Genomic DNA, 17,632 nt, shown 5'->3' on the forward strand with positions numbered 1-17,632 from the left:
AGTCTGCACTACATGGACTATTCCAAGTTATATATCACGCTGCATGTATGCAGAAATGATTATGGTGTGTAAAATCAAAATACAAACAACAAACAAATGGTAAAAGAGAAAAATCTAAATGAAACAGACATACGAAAGTGTTTCACAAAAAAAGAAAAAGAGGGAACAAAGGCAGTAGCTCATTTCAAAGCTGTCAAAGCTATCTATAGCTTATTTTACTGGAACTGTGGCACTGAGAAACCTACACCGTTTGCTCTCACCACCGGTAACATTACAGCTAAAGGTCTTCCTATCACCGATGACTGTCCTCCTGTCAATCCAAATGGCTCTGGCTCAGCCAGGAGCAATCCATAAAATGATGATGCACAAGTTATGGAGAGTAACAGCACCAATGACAGCGAGACGACCCAGCACTCTGGCCCAAGCTGCTCACTGATAGAGAGGCTGCTCAAGTGTGAAAATGAGGCCAGTCCAAGTTAAAGTTAAAGATTTTCCACAAAATGAAAACGGTCACAGATTCACAAAGGCAAACTATTATATAGTAATGAAAAATGGCAAGAGTCCGTCTGTGACACCTAGACTGTATGGTGACAGCCAACCTGCTCTCTGTCTGTGAAACAAGCAGGACGACATGAGCAGAGGTTGCTATAAATGACAGGGGTTTGTGACGTTAGAGCCAATCACAAGCAGCAGGGCGAGTAACAACTCAGCTAGGAAAGAAATAAAAAAAACCAGAGCCATGTCTCCCACTAGCCTGGATGAATCTGAACCTTTATTTTTTTATTTGTAGTTTTTTTTTTATTATTGTCATAGTTTTGTATGTTGTTTATACATGAAAAAAAATACAGTGAAAAAGTTCAATCAAAAAATGTGTTTTTTCAATTTTTTTTTCTGGACCTCTGGCCTGCAATGGAGATATAGACCTTTGAAAAATAAGTTTGAGATCCCCTGGTTTACAGTGAAAGTGCAGACTGGGTTTTTTGCTTTTGTTGTCGTCTTATTGGAAAACAAAAACTGAATGAAGAAAGATTTAATGATTGGAAAAACCTTGAAGTGCATTTAATCTAGGGCTGCTTGATTCAGCAAAAAAATGTGAATCATGATTCTGCATGATTTTTTCACAAAATGTTTTTTGCACTGAACTAACAAAAGAAAAAAAGACATTTAAATGGTCTTTCAGGTAGAGCAGGGGTGTCAAAGTCAAACACACAGCGGACCAAAAAGAAAAAACTGTTACAAGCTGTGGTCTGGACTAGTTCAATGTTTATTAAACAACACAGTGGTTGACAGGGGGTAGAGGCAGGGTTTATACTTCAGCTATGTAGGGGCAGGTCTGGAAATGTTCCAATCCTCAAAGGGGGCACAAATGAGACCTTTTTTAAGGTCTTGATTTTCTGAAATATTGAACTGATTATAACTAAACCACTGTCCTCGAGAGGGGCTGAACCCTCTTCCATTCTGGAGTTGCTTCCGGTGAGAGGCGCCGAGCAGGTGTGGGTATACTCATTGCCCCCCGACTTGGCGCCTGTACATTCGGGTTTATCCCGGTGAACAAGAGGGTAGCCTCCCTCCGCCTTCAGGTGGGGGGACAGGTCCTGACTACTGTTAATGCTTATGCACCTAACAGCAGTTCAGAGCATCCACCCATTTTGGAGTCCTTGGAAGGTGAGTTGGAGAGCACTCCTTCCGGGGACTCATTCGTTCTGCTGGGGAACGTCAGTGCTCACATGGGCAATGACAGCGAGACCTGGAGAGGCGTGACTGGGAGGAATGCCCCACCCACCCCGATCTAAATCCAAGTGGTTTTTTTGTTGTTGGACTTCTGTGCTCGTCATGGATTGTTCATAACGAACACCTTTTTCAGTCATAAGAGTGCCGACATGTGCACTTGGCACCAGGACTCTCTTGGCTGCAGTTCAATAATCGACTTCGTAGTCGTATCATTGGACTTGCGGCCGCATGTTCTGGACACTCGGGTGAAAAGAGGGGCGGAGCTGTCAACTGATCACCACCTGGTGGTGAGTTGGCTCAGATGGTGGGGGAGGATGCTGGTCAGGCCTGGCAGACCCAAGCGTGTTGTGAGGGTCTGCTGGGAATGTCTGGTGGAGTCCCCTGTCAGAAAGAGTTTCAACTCCCATCTCAGAGCTTGTCCTGGGTGAGGCAGGGGACATTGAGTCCAAGTGGGTTGTGTTCTGTGTCCTTATTGTTGAGATGGCCAACCGAAGCTGTGGCTGTGAGGTCATCGTGCCTGCTGTGGCGTTAATCCCCAAACTTTTTGCTGGACACCAGCAGTGAGGGATGCTGTCAAGCTGAAGAAGGAGTCCTATTGGGCCTTTTTGGCCTGTGGGACTCCAGAGGCAGCTGATGGGTATTGGCAGGCTAAGCAGGAAGCTGCTTTGGCAGTCGCCAAGGCAAAAGCTTGGGCATGGGAGGAGATTGGAGAGGCCATGGAGAATGACTTCTGGTAGGCTTCGAGAAGGTTCTGGTCCACCGGGGGGTGTTAAATATGCTACATGTTTCTTAAAATCCATACTGTTTAAAAGGTTTAAAAACTTGCAGACATAGGGATCGCCGCTGTTATGGATATGTAAGTTAAAATAACCAGTTATTATATTTGATGTGTATGGCTGATTGAAATTCAGAAAACTCTTTAATAAAACAGGACGGAGGGTTTGGTGGACTACAAACTGTGATGCATAAAACAGATGGGTTGTTAAAAACAAATGAATGACGCTCAAATGTTGAATAATGAAATTATTTGTGCTGTCGTTTGTTGAGCAATTGAAGCTGTTCCACTGCCTTTTTTACCTCACCTCATAGAAAATAAAATATAAAAATTTGGGGGTGAAGCTTCTGTGAGAATTACTGGTGCATCAGTGCCGAGCCAGGTTTCAGTTAAAAAGAGACAGTCAATATTATTATCTAAAATCAGCTCATTAATAATAAAAGATTTGTTTGACAGTCATCTGACATTTAAAAGAGCCATGTTAAATGATGCAGGAAAGTTCGGTTTTGAGATTGTTGATGTGGGTTTCGTATCTGCAGTTGTATGAGTGGGAAGGAGACATCTGACAATAGAAGTGTATTGATAAGGAGAGGGATGATTATAATATCTGCTGGTGATGTCCACTGATATATGATGTGTAAGTGGGGAGGATCTGACTGGATTTTTCTTGTTCTATTACTGTTACCAGTCAATCTTCAGTCTTTTTCTAACACATTCTCAGTTTGTTTGTTTAGCTGGAATTGTTTGATTTTCCACCAGGGAGTTCACAAAAGAACGGGAAAAGGCCAAATCTCGAGGAGAATTTCAGAAACTTCGGGAAACTCAGCAACTGGATGAAGATCTTAAAGGGTACATGGAATGGATTTCTCAGGCTGAAGTCATAGAAAATGATCTGGAGAGACAAGGTAAGAAAAAACCTTTTTTTCTATCTGTTGAAATGCCTGTTAGTGTAAAGTGATTAATCTCAGAGACTGGAGATGGAGCAACCACCATGTTTAAAACCCCCGAACCAGCGCTGTGTCTAGTCTGCTTAATTTAGCGACAACATTCAAATATTAAAGCTGAACTAAAACATCATGATAATAAACTGAAAAGATAATAAATATAATAAGCCAAAGTTGAACACAAAGGTGAACACGTTTCTGTGTTTATAGTGACGCCTTGTTCTTTTTTCCTATTTCAGTTTTACATGTGAGGTTGTATTTTGTTTTCTCTCCATTAAGTGTCTGTACATTGAAAATAGGATTCTAAACTCCACTATGGTTCTAATTATTTAATTTGTCCAGGTTTACATTGTGTTTGACTTCTTTGTCAAAAAAAAAAAAAAAAAAAAAAAGTCCCTTACTTGCAAATACCTGTAATGGTCATGGTTACACAAATCATATTTTTCATGTCCGGGAAACTTAAGCAGTTCTCATTTTTTAATTAATCTATATAATGCTGCTCCACCGTTCCACATCACTCTTCATCTCTTTGTCTCTCAGTTCATTTTGATGTAGTTAGCGCCATCAGGTCATCGTGTTAGAGTATTTCATTTTTGTTGCTCTCCAATTTAGATCATATGTTAGTTGTATGTTTCTGGATGGTGAATAATTGAATGTTAGGATTTGTGTTTTAGTGAAATTAAGCTTGCGTCCAGAGCAGAAGCCAAAGGTCTCTAGTTGTTTGATTAACATGAGAATTCCTTTGTCTGGGTTCTCTAAAAGACAAAATACATCATCAGTAAAAAGTCCAATCATGTGCTCTTCTCCGCTGATCCCTTTGAGATCTGGATTCTCCCCGAATGGTTTGAGTCAGGGGTTCAAAAACAGATTGCAAACAAGGCTGGTGACAGACAGCAGCCCCGCCTGGTTGACCGATCTAAGGTTACGCTCTCAGTCAGGGTGTCATTTATTCTTCTTTTTTGTCGGTTTTTGGTAAAGTGTTTAAATACAGTTAAGGGCTTTGTCATTAAGTCCACATTTTTCAAGTACCAGATATAGAAAAGTCTAATTCACACTGTCAAATGCTTTTTCTGCACCAAGGCTTATGAGGACTGCTTTAGTGTTTTTCTTTTTTCTTTTTTTTTTTTTTGACATAGTCGATAATATGAAGAGTTCTCCTTATGTTATCTTGGGTTTGGCATCCCGTAATAAAGCCTGTCCGATCTTCATCGATAATGCCACTAATAAAGACTTTGTATCTTTTTTAAGTAATAGAGGTATACAGTTTGTAATTTACGCTGAGTTGTGATATAGGCCGGTAATCTGAACAAGTCTGGTTGTTGTTTTTCTTGGGGATCACTGTTATCACTGCTTCCCACCATGATGGCGGAATTTCTCCATCTTCCTGTGTGTGGTTAAATGACTGTTCCAGAAGTGGTATGATTTGTTTACTAAATATTTTGTACTACTCAAATGGTAGGTCATCACTGCCTTTGTTTAATTCAATTTTATTCACTGCTTTTTATATCTCTGATCTTGTAATAGGTGTGATCAAATGTTTGGTTTATTTTTTTGTTGTTTTTTTTTTTTGTTGTTTTTTGTTGTTTTGTTTTTTCTTTTTTCTCCCAATTGTTGGTAAGTCTAGCTTCTCAAGAAAATCTTTGATTTGGTTTATGGCTATACAGGCGTCTGTAGTAATTCATGAAGTTTGTTTGATCTCCTTGGGCTCAATAACGAACTGATTTGTTTCTATATCTCTTATCTTGTGAATTGTTCAGCTTGCTGTTTTTTAATCTTTTTGCCAACAATTTAGTTTTTTTTTTTTCTTGTCGTCTTATCAATTTCTGTGGTCAGTAATCTAAATAGTGCTTAATTTCTTTATTTTTGCGAGCAGCAGAGGATCTTGTGTAGTTTTATATTGATCAGTTTTGAGCAGCTTATCTTTGTGCGGTTATAGACCTCTTCCGCCATCTTCTTTTATTAACAGCATGAGAACACTGGGTGACAGTCCGTCAGTCAGGGCAAACACAGTATCAGGTTCACAATGTTTAGTCTGAAGATGTTTCTGAAAACCTAAATTAGCCCTCTCATGCAGTTGCTGGATGGTGGCGGTTTGCCAGGACATCTAAGTGTCAGCCTGTGACAAGATGTAGGTTTTGGATGAAAAGTGATTTGAAATCCAAGCCTTCTTCCATCCCAGGGTAGTTTTGCTTACCAAAGTAAGATTTAGGGAGTTGATGGTAGAACCTTTGGGATGACTCCTGACCTCCCTGCTTGCCTGTCTTTGCCAACGGTAAGCCGGACTGAGATGAGTCCTCTGAAAATACCTGCTCCATTGCTTGACAAAGGAGAGAATAATCATTTTGGACATCTGTTTTTGGGCACTCTATAAACTTACTGACATCACGATTTGCTGTTAGTCTAATCAGATAGATTTAGTCACTAGCAAAATGTGAATAGCTTTTCAGGTAGAATCAGACGTCATGTGACCCTCAAGCTATTGGTTCAAATCTTGCTATATTGCAAGCAAGTTTGGACAGATCCTTATATGTGGGAACCTGCTGGATGTGGGTTCCAGAAGGATCGCCAGTCTGGTTTGTGCCACTTGGATCAGGAGGTGTCTGGAGACCCAAGGAAAGAATTTGTGGAACCGAAGACAAAGGTGAACATGGAGAATTCTAATGAGAATTTCTGTCACTGAAAAGATCCTGTTTACGTTCACTAAAGATGTCATGGACCTCTGGTCTCTGCCGAGTCTCCAGAAACTGATACAGTTTCCTTCTGATGCTCACCAGCTTTTCTGATAAGTCTTCCTTCTCTCTGTAAACCATGTCTAGTTTACATGTGGTCTCAATTAGTTGTTTCTGAAAAAACAGATTTTTTTTCTGCTTAGAATTTCGATGTTCTACATTAGCAGAGACATCGTGTTTCAAATCCTGCATCTTACACAGAGCTCCTGAAAGGAAATGATTTAATTCTTTATTAATCTGTTTTCCCTGTTTCAGTTGTGTCTGTGTTGCTACCAAATCTTATTGGCAGCTTTGAAGCGACTGTTCAAGTTCTTTGTTTTCCTGCTTAAGCTCCAGACTCTCCTTTATGACATTAATCTGACCTGTCAGTCCATTGTAGGGCATTGTTCTGGCTGACAGCTGTGTAAAGAACTTCAAACTTGTGCTGGAGAGAGTGGTTATCACACTGGAGCAGTGAGATTTTCTGCACCTTAGCCTTGAGTCTAATTGCTGTTTGCTCCAACATTTGGTGTGCGTGTTTGAAATGAGCAAGGAAAACAACAAACGTCCTAATGTTTTGGTCATAGCCGTGTCTTCGGGTTTTTTCTGACTTTCCATGACTAGCTGAAGATCGTTGGGTTTAGTTGCTAGGATTTTACCGGCATAACCAGGTAATATCTCTTCAGTCAGATCAGTGAGGGTGTTTTTGACTAATTCAAAAACATCTCCGGAGCTGGAGGTTTCAAATTTAGTAGGAGAAGCAGTGTTACACAACAGTGGTTGTAGAAGTGGTTTGGTTAATTAGCTTGAGAGTGGTTGTGGTCTGTATCTAGGCTTGATTTAACTAGTTACAAAAATATAACAAGGGACCACATGCAGTTAAACAGAGTTACAAAAGGAAAAGAACATAACAAAAGTGGAGATTAAGCATGTGCAGAGATGGACTCTGTACCTCAGGTCCATTTTCTTGATCGACTTTATCCTGCCTAAGCAGGCGTCCTCATGTTAAAATGCAGGTTCAGATTAATTCCTACATTCTTCATTGTGGCTCTGTTTCTTCAACTCTGTGTGAATTGCAAGACAAGAAAGATGAAGAGAAGAAGAGTGTGTCTGTGTTTAACTTCTGAGTCATTTGTCTAAGTTTTGGAGGCAGGTCACGCCCACAAGGAGGTGTAGCTTAATCTCTTCAGCCAATGAACAGAAGGCTCAGTGCAGCTTGGCTGGAGGTCAGATAGTCTACATGAAGTGTTAGTGTTTTATCGGTCTGACTTTTTTTTGTTAAAAAGAATCAGATAAACATGTCAGGACACATGGATGATGTTTTCTGAAGACTGAATTTCCGGTTGAAACATGTCAAGGTAAAATTACAACTTCTTAAAAAAACTCTGTCTGATAAAAAGAATTTTTAACTACAGTTGGAATAGACTAAATCAACCTAGTCACATGATCAGATAAATATTTGTGAACACATCTGTATGTTATAAGATGTTAGTCTTAAGTGATGTCATTGTTAAAACATTGATCTGTCATTCAAACAGAATAAATAAACCATGAGTGATTATACCAACTATGTCATAAAACTGAAAAAAGAACAGAAACAACGATAAGGCTCAGGGCCTTATTAACTCCCGTTGATTAAACATTATACCAATCCTGATGACTTAAATGGTCTTCTTCTTAAGTACATATATATAGCTTAACAGCATATAAGTAGTGGATATCATTAAATGACAAGACAAGATCTTTGTTCTTTCTTATATCTCAGATAAAGAAAGTCTTTTTCCGGTCTCATCAAGGCACTTCTGATGAAGTGTAGAAAACCCTTTTCAGAGTTTTAGCTCCCATCTGGAATATTAGTTAAACAAATTCTGCGTCATAAGATCTTATAAGATCAGAGATCCAATTATGGTCTGGTCTGTGTCACAGTGAGATATAAAACCTGTGGAGGATGTGAATTAACTTATCAGTTTGAGGAACACAAAAGTGTGAAAGCAGAGGGGCCCATGTCTTTAATTCCAGAACAGATAGACATTAGTGTGGTTCGCATGATAGTTTATTACACCCAACTCTCCCTCCTTGAGAAGAAGTTTCTCTGTCTTTGTTGAGAGGAATCCATCTAAAAATAAAAATTAAGAAACATTAAAAGCAAAATTCTTGATGTGTCCCATCTGTTTCTTTTTCAGTGCCAAAATACTCTACAACACTCTCAACACGAATGCACGATGTGCATAGAACCATCTTCTGTTAGCGACAGACATCGCACTCTTACATCCTTTTTAGCTTTTTTATTTGCTGCCGCCTTTGCAATATGTTTCCCCCTTATAACTGCTTTAAGAGCATCCCATAGAACAGGTGTAACCTCTCCATTGTCATTTTCTTCTTGGAAAAAGTAGTGTTTTCCTTTAGCTCTTCAATAACTGCTTTGTTGTATAGTATTCCAAAATTGAACCACCATAAAGTATTTTTCATCTGCCCATTTAATTAAGTTGGAGAAGAACCACACAGTGATATCAGACGTCTGCTTTTTGAATTTCACATTGCTTTACTCTATATAGCTCTTTCTTATTAAAAAAAATGTTCATTTTTGCATTACTGTCATTGGGGGCTGAGTAAGGCAAGGCAAGGCAGTTTATTTGTATAGCACATTTCATGTACAGGACAATTCAAAGTGCTTTACATAAAACAAAGACATTACAGATATTTAGAAATAGTAAAAGGCATCAGCACATAATCACAATAAAATAATAAATTACATTAAAATTATTAAAAACAAGATAAGTTAAAAAAGTTAGTGTAGTGTGTATTAGTGATGTGCGGATCGATACCAAAATATTGATACTACTAATACTAGCATTTTATGTTATAGAATCTATGTTCATGGTAGAATATTAATATTTTACTGATTTGGGGTAAAAATGTAGTTTGTCACAAACTTCAATACAACTGAAAATAACTATAATATCAAGATCTTCTTTAAATTATACCCAGTTGGCAGGAACTACTTTTTCTTCCGCCTGCCAAAGGCATATGTGAAATGGCCCAACGTAAGCGCAGCAGCCCATCTCTCAAGGTCTCCGACTGTAGCATCACGTGTGGAGCTGAACAGCAACAGCGCGATGCATGATGTGTGTGGGAAGACATAGAGGTGTTACAACACCACAAACCTCCTTTAACATCTGAGAGTCAATCATAACACAGTATATAATTAAATTATGATGAGGAAGCAGTGAAAATGCATGGAAAATGTAGATCACCTAAAGGATGAGCTATCCATCATAATTTACAATTCCTTAAGTTCAGTTCAAGCTGATGGAAAACAATAGAAACATGACTGTATCCAACTTCTACTGCGAGTTTCTGCAGTAGATGTAGTATTGGTAGTAGTTGGTCAGAGAAAGTGAAAATCATTTAATTGGAGTTGAGTCTATTAACGAAAAGTTTTTTGTTTTTTTTTTGTTTTGTTTTTTCTTTTTACAGAAAATGAGTTATTTCTGTTTCCAGCTGTGACTAACATAGTCGCCTGCAGGTGTTAAAGAAAAGCATTAAACATGTTCATACTCCGTAATCACACAAACTATAAACTGAAACTGTCCTTTGCTTGTCTTTCTCTTTGTCTTATCAGGTTTACTAACGATGGAAAATGGAAGCTCGGATACTGGAAGTGTTGGCAAAATGGACACCATGCAGCGGATCATCTATTACTAGTCAGAAGTGCACTTCACATCTACAAAGTAGCTCAGAAATACACATTTGAACCACATGTGAAACACCTTTATCACTAAAGAGTTGCTTATACAAACTATACCATAAGGAACAAAACATTTTATAAGATTTAGTTTTGTTTTCTCCAGCTCTGAAAAGAGAGAAATGACATCTACTATCTTAACAGCTCTCCTCTTAATTCCATCCAGGAGTAAGAATTTAACTAGGATGGGCAGAGATTTGTTCTCAGACATTAGCAGAAAAGACTTGGTGATTATCTAAATATTTTCCAAAAATCAGCAAATTTGAAAATTAAACTAACTAATGCTTGTAATGGTGCGGATTTCTATTAAAAAAAAGATGGCAAAGTATTTTAGGTACAATCATGTGAAAAACAGAGTCCATCTTCTTTTAATTACAAGGTTTTATAAATCAAGCTATATACATAAAAAAACAAAAAACAATCATCTGTTCTTCACCAGGTGTTAAAGTTCAGTCCTTCCAAACTCAATATTATGATAGATCACACTGTGTCATTGCTTACTGAGCAGAAACTAAAACACAGAATGAATTAATAACTGGTGACTCACCATGAGCCAGCAACAGTTAGAAGAAGTTATGGTTTTCTGGATGATGTTATCAGTCTCTCTCATGGTTGTGGAGGAATTTTGCTCCACTCTTCTTCCCAACGTTTTTTTTTTGCACAGCTCTCTGAAGGTCCCACCACACTATCTCAGTCAGTGTTGAGGTCTGGACTCGGACTGGCCACAGTGAGACCTCCTCTTCTTTCCCTTCTAGTCTTTCTTTTTCCTGCAGTCAGGTGAAGAAGCAACTGGAAAGACTGAACCAGAACAAGGCTGCAGGTCCAGACGGTGTCAGATTTGACTGGACTATATCAACACCTTGATTATAATTGTTGTCCTGTTGCATGAGACAGTTTCAGCCAAGTTTTAGCTGTCGGACAGATGGACTTACATTTGATTCTAGAATACTTTGGTATCCAAAGGAGTTCATGGTCAACTCAATTGGTGCAAGGTGTCCAGGTTCTGTAGCTGAGCAACAAGTCCAGATCATCATCCCACTACCACCTTGCTGACACTTGCTATGAGGTATTTGTCCAAAATTTGTCCAAACATCTCCACATTGGTCCAAAGGACATTGTTCCAGAAGTCTTGTGGTTTGTTCATATGCAGCTTTGCTAGCCTAAGTTGTGCGGCCATGCTCTTTTTGACAGAAGAGTCTTTTTCCTGCAACCCTTCCAAACAAGACATACTTGTTCAGTCTTTTTCTAACTGGACTGTCATGAACTTTAACAATTAATATAAAAGCTGAGGCCTGGAGAGTCTGAGATGTGGCTGTTTGTTTTTTTTTTTTTTATTGTTTTGTTTTTTTTTCATTTTCTGACCCTGGTCTGACCTTGCTGGGGCTTCTGCTCCTGGGATGATTGGTAGCTGTCTTGAATGTTTTCCACTTAGTCTTCCTCTCTGTAGAATGATGGACTCCACATAATTTGGAAGTAATCTTATAACCCCTCCCAGACTGACACAAACATAAATACAGACCCTAAAGATATATCAATGTTTAGTTATAGTTATAGTTTATTATAGAAATTCTCCCTGGGGTTGCCCCATGACTAATGGTTTTCATTAATAATTTAAGCTGCTGCAGCTGCTTGAAAATATTGACAGAAATTAAGCAGGTCTGAAGTATGTAGTAATATTTGTTTAGGTCTTTTAATTTTGGATGATAAACATCTGTCCTGACTGCTTCTATTATGCGACTGTTGTGACTGGTGTAATTCCCAACTGGTCCCCAACAACATCTTTTTCATCTGGAATCAGTAAGAAAGTTTCCACACTGCTTCTGCATCATGACTTGGCTTTTGTTAGATAATTCATAGCACTATGTAAAATTGTGATTTTAGTCCTGATGAAGACCAGATGGTGCTAATACATAAACCACAGAAATGAATGGATGGGCTTAAAACTGTCACTAGATTTGTCTAATTGACTTTGCACATGTCAAACCACACCTCACAATGTAGGCATTCTTTAACCTCTTCTTGACAAAGTTTTTTTTTTCAGGCTCCTGTCTGAAATGACATACTCAAAATGAATTATATTTTCACAACTACAAGGGTCCCCCTTTTTGAGGAAGGGGACCACCACCCAGTCTGCCAGTCCAGTGGAACTGTCCATGATATCCACGCAATGCTGCAGAGGCGTGTCAACTGAGGCAGCCCTACAGCAGCAAGAGCCATAATGAACTTTGGGAGGACCTCATCCACCATGCTACTTAGGAGCTTTTTAACCCCCTCAGCGACCTCAGCCTGGGAGATGGGAGAGCCCATGCCAGGGTCTCCCAACTCTGTTTCCTATCCCCACTGCTTCCCCCTCTTGAGCCATCGGATAGTAGACCAAAATCTCCTCGAAGCCATCTGGAAATCATTCTCCATGGCCTCTCTAAACTCATTCAATGCCCGAGTTTTTGCCTCAGTGACTGCCAAAGCTGCATTCTACTTAGCCTGCTGATACCCATAAGCTGCCTTCGGAGCCCCACAGGCCAAAAAGGCCTGATAGGACTCCTTCTTCCTCTTGACGGCATCCCACACTGCCAGTGTCCACCAACAGTTTTGGAGATTTCCGCCGCAACAGGTACCAATGATCTTACAGCCACAGCTCCAGTTGGCCGCCTCAACAATAGAGGTACAGAACACAGCAGACTCCGTACATCTGATGATATGACTACAAAGTCGATCATCAAACAGCAGCATAGAGTGTCCTGGTGCCAAGTGCACATGTGGACACTCTTATGTCTGAACATGGTGCTTGTTATGGACAATCCATGACGAGCACAGAAGTCTAATAACAAAACAAATAGATTCAAATTGGGGCTCCAGCTCTCATTGTCATCACCCACGTGAGTCCCCCAGCAGAAAAAGGGATTCACAGATGGAGTGCTCTCCAACACCCTATCCAAGGACTCCAAAAAGAGTGGGTACTCTGTGCTCATGCACGAACAACAGTTCAAACAACAGTCAGGACCCGACTATATCTAGCCGTAATGCTAAACCTTGCGCACCAGCTCAGACTTCTTCCCCGCCAGAGAGGTGACGTTCCACGTCCATACAGCTTCCTTCTTCAGCGGAGCATTAGACCGCCAGGGTCCCCGCCTTTGGCCTCTGCCCAGCTAACACTGCACCCAACCCTTATGGCCCCTCGCACCGGTAGTGAGCCCACAGGAGGGGGTACCCATTTCACCCTTTCAGACTGATGGGGGTCCCAGTGACCCACGTCTGGGCAAGGGAAACCTGGATCTATTGATTTTTTTAATTGTAGGGGTCTGTTGAGCCAGTGCTTTGTCTGGTCCCTACCCTACAGACCTGTTTGCCATGGGTGATCGTACCAGGGGTATAAAGGCCAGGCAACATAGCTCCTAGGATCTTTGGGATGCAAAGATCAGTTTTCATTACATTCCAACATAACTGCTTGTTTGGTTAGGATGCCAGTACTTGGTAGTCTTTTAGATGAGTTTCTTCCTATCATTTTGGTATGCTACATGTTTGGATTGTTGCCTTCTAGTGTGTGCAAACATCTTCTGCACTATAGTATCTCATGCTGCCTCCTGTACAGGGGGTCAAATCAAGAAGTGGTTACCTATAAAGGGGTTTCCACAGTGCCATCCACTTAAATCAGAAAATCTGTGGCTAGACCTTTAAAAAGCAATGCATGCAGTAAGTGTTGCGTCAAAATTGTCTCTCTAAAGGAGGACCCAGCAAGCTTTTCCTCGTTTAACTCTTTATTTTTAGTAAACTGGCTCGTAAGTGGAATCGCTGGTTACGTCGTAAATGCAGAGGGTATGTGAAGTCCAAGCTGTTCCACTGGTGGGTGATCTTCCTCGTTTTCCTCAATACCCTGGCAATAGCAACGGAGCACCACAAGCAGACTGAAAGACTCACAAACTGGCAAGGTGAGTTATTGTCATTTCTCCTGTGCATATGAGCTCCCCAACATGAAAGTTTAAACCCCCCCCCCCCCCCCGTTTTCATGAAAGTGTCTCTTGACGGCCAATTTATAAGTAGCAAGCTACCTGAGAAAAACGTTTTAGCACTATAAATTTGCCATTGTTTCTAAATAAAAGTATTAATAGATGTTAACTCTGTTTTCCTGTCTGTTTTCTCCTGGAACCACTGATCTCAACATCTCCAACATTTAAAGATAGCGCCAATAAGCTGCTGCTGTCTATGTTTGCTCTGGAGATGTTTATGAAGATGTACGCTCTGGGCTTACCTTCCTACTTCATGCTTCTCTTCAATCGCTTTGACTGCTTTGTGGTCTCCACCGGCGTCATGGAGCTCATCCTCGTCCGCATGGGAGTCATGTCAGTCATGGGCATCTCTGTACTACGTTGTATCAGACTGCTGCGACTCCTCAAAGTCACCAGGTGAGATCAGCCTGAACAGGTGCACCTGTTTTAATATTCATTTGTCTTTTTTATTATTATTATTATTATTATTGCACAACAACAAACATACCAATTGTTCTAACCATCAGTTTACAACTCTTAAATTAAGAAAATGTAGAAGGAAAAATATAAGGTCAGCTGTTGGAGTCTTTTTTTTTTTGTTTGTTTTGTTATTATTATTATTAATATTTTAGAATGACAGAGAAATTGTTGACCTGATATTGTGTTTTCTAGATACTGGACATCTCTCAGTAACCTGGTGGCTTCCCTCTTAAACTCGGTACGCTCCATCGCCTGCTTGCTGCTGCTTCTTTTCCTTTTTATCGTCATTTTCTCCCTGCTGGGTATGCAGGTGTTTGGGGGAAAGTTCAACTTTCCCAACCAGCCAAAACCCCGGAGCACCTTTGACAGCTTTCCTCAGGCTCTCATCACCGTTTTCCAGGTACAGTAAACATGCTCTGGTTTCTGGGATCCAAATCTTCCCTGTTCAGTTGTCACAACATGTACGCTAAAAAAAAATGCTGCTAATAGAAAGCAAAATTTGGAAAACAGGTGTGGTGAAACCCAAATTCAGGAAGCTGTTTCCAAACTTTTTTTATTTTAGCCGAAATGTTTATGTAAGAACTTTAAACAAAACACACACACACACACACACACACACACACACACACACACACACACACACACACACAAATAAATAGATAAAATAACTGCAAGACTGAAGTTGTAGATGTGGATTTTTGTCCTGTTTTTACATGTCTATCTAATTGGATGGTGAAAATTGAAAATGTCCAATCAGAGAGCAGACAGGTGCTTAAAAGGAAGTAGATTTTAAAGACGGATGATGATTCGACTACTTCTGTGATTCAGCTGGGACATAATTTATGATATTGCAGGAAATAAAGTAAACATAGATACTACAGTGATGACAATGTTTGCACACACTAGGAAGCAGCACCTCAAACATATAATATACCAAAATGACAGGGAGAAACTCAGCTAAAAGACTCTACCAAGCATGGGCATCCTAATCAAACACAGTTCTAAAAAACTCTGCTAATTTATTCTCCTATTAAATATCATCTGCTAGAATTTCAACAGTGGACATTGCCAGAACATCTGTAATAATGTTCCTATTTCAGTTTTACATCATGTAGAAAATTGAGAGCATTGATTATTTATTTTGTGTAAGCTATTGGGAGTGTAATATGTCCTGTGAATAACATTGTATTGTGTCATTCTATGTCTAGTATTGGAAGAGAAACACTGAGCCTGTCTGCATAATACTTCCCAGTCACCTTCATTAAAATTTTCTTTGTGGTCTTCTTCCCATTTATATTTTGCTTTTATTTCTACATATCCCACGTGATATTCCAGAATATATGCAGGTTTTCTGATTTGTTTGATAAGTCACATGATATTAGTGATGTGCGATACCACTGATTTTCTTTCCGATCTAATACCAAGTAAGACACAAATTAGGTCTCATACAGATACTTCTTACAAAAAAAATGATGTGTTGGGAACATCACTCTCAAAAAAGCCACACTGTGGGGATGGGAAATTATAGTTTACAGGAAGTATCTTCTGTACCTGCTGTTTTATACAGAATGTTGTGTGACTCAAACTGAAATTGTAGGTAAAATACATAATTAAATTTAAAAATGCAACAATACATTTAATGCCTACATGTCAAGCCCTTCAGTTAACCATAAATTCAAACTGAGAATGAATAATGTGTTCATCTATTTATATTATTCATTAAATATAAACCCCACAGAGACTGTTTCATTCCCAGTACTGAATATGTTAATGACACCTAGCCAATGTAAAGATGTACTTACCAGCTAACCTTACCTGACTAAATCTAAGCCACATGTCACTCCAAGAGGAACTCATGTTGATATTTATTGAAGCATTTACTTATTTCATGGCCATATTTATTGCTGCACATTTTACCAGAAGATGTCCTAATTTTAAGGTTGTGGAAAACTTGTTTGAACATTAACACAAAAAACTGGTAGACAGCTGTAAAAAAAAAACAAAATTCAGCTCAAGTACAACATGTCACCTACAGCTATTCTCTGCCTCTATCCAGATATTACCCAATAGTACCTGGTAATACCTAATAATACCTGGTAGTATGGGTGGTGAAACCAAAGCCTCATGAAACACTGAGTTTCGTTGACACAACAGCAGTGTTTTGTAATTCTAAACACAAGTTGGGCTGGGTCTGGACTGACGTGTCTCGCAGACCGGAGTCCGGACTTGGAGGATCCCTGACATACAGTATTATTACTTCTAAAGGTTGCCATACGTGGGATTTGAACCTGAATCCTTCAGTCTGAAGTCAACCTCTAGGCCAACACCATATGTTCGCATATGATACAACAGTATAAATAAGTTGATTGTAAAATAATAATAACAGTGTTAGCATTTTCTTTAGAACATTTAAGTAACATTTTGATAATTTTGAAAAAGTATTATAACAGTCTTATAAGAAATAAAATTGTATTTGCTTTTAAAAATGGAAATGCTACAGTTGTATGTAGAAATAGCTAGACACTATAAAACTCTAATAGCAATACAATTTAGATAATTTGTGTATCAGATCCTGACAGGTGAGGACTGGAATGCTGTTATGTATGATGGTATAATGGCTCATGGGGGACCCACAATGCCTGGAATCCTTGTCAGCCTCTACTTCATCATCCTGTTTGTATGTGGAAACTGTATCCTTTGTAATTTATGTGTCTGTGCATACTTTTGTCCAACATTTGGTCCTTTGTTGCAAATCAGTTCTATTTTGACTTATAATCTTTGACTTTGCTGTCATTCAGTTATCCTTCTAAATGTCTTCCTGGCCATTGCTGTTGATAATTTGGCGGAGGCTGAGTCCTTGACTTTAGCCCAAAAGGAGAAAACTGAGGAAAAAAAACGCAAGAAGGCCCTCAGGTAAGTTAACACTTTTAAAAGTTTAACAAACTTTGTGTAAAACCAAAGTCCATTTCTGATGTTCATGACATGCATACGAGTGACACATTTCTACATTACATCACGTAGGTGGAAATCTAGAAGGCTAGAAAATCTGGAGCATTACTGATGCATCCCACAACTAAACAGCAGTGAGAGTACACACGTGAACAAAAGTGCTGTACCATTTTTGGAGCCGCTTGATTGACATGAGGAAGGAAGACAGAGAATTTAACCAGGAAGTGGTCTGAGAGATGCAACGGGGTGACGGACAGGTTGGCTGTGGAGCAGTTTCTGGTCAGCACCAAGTCAAGAGTATTGCCAGCTTTGTGTGT

General features: G+C 39.5%; 1 protein-coding gene across 4 annotated transcripts in view; it reads left to right on the plus strand.

Moving 5' to 3' along the window:
* Nucleotides 1-17,632, plus strand: part of LOC121636407 (dihydropyridine-sensitive L-type skeletal muscle calcium channel subunit alpha-1-like) — a 145,053-nt gene that overhangs the window by 62,076 nt on the left and 65,345 nt on the right. For 3 of the 4 annotated variants that reach the window (XR_006009721.1, XM_041979904.1, XM_041979905.1), the window contains 7 exons: nucleotides 3,266-3,411; nucleotides 9,781-9,862; nucleotides 13,669-13,829; nucleotides 14,078-14,303; nucleotides 14,559-14,766; nucleotides 16,936-17,056; nucleotides 17,165-17,279. Coding sequence is in view for 3 of the 4 variants with exons in the window: in XM_041979904.1 (XP_041835838.1) it covers nucleotides 3,266-3,411; nucleotides 9,781-9,862; nucleotides 13,669-13,829; nucleotides 14,078-14,303; nucleotides 14,559-14,766; nucleotides 16,936-17,056; nucleotides 17,165-17,279 (1,059 nt within the window). In the remaining variant the exon portion in view is untranslated. Of the gene's footprint in view, nucleotides 1-3,265; nucleotides 3,412-9,780; nucleotides 9,863-11,321; nucleotides 13,830-14,077; nucleotides 14,304-14,558; nucleotides 14,767-16,935; nucleotides 17,057-17,164; nucleotides 17,280-17,632 lie in introns of those variants that run through there. The other variant, XM_041979906.1, reaches the window with a different exon arrangement.

This window comes from Melanotaenia boesemani, chromosome 3 (genome assembly GCF_017639745.1).
Source record: "Melanotaenia boesemani isolate fMelBoe1 chromosome 3, fMelBoe1.pri, whole genome shotgun sequence".
NCBI classification, from domain to species: Eukaryota; Metazoa; Chordata; class Actinopteri; order Atheriniformes; family Melanotaeniidae; genus Melanotaenia; species Melanotaenia boesemani.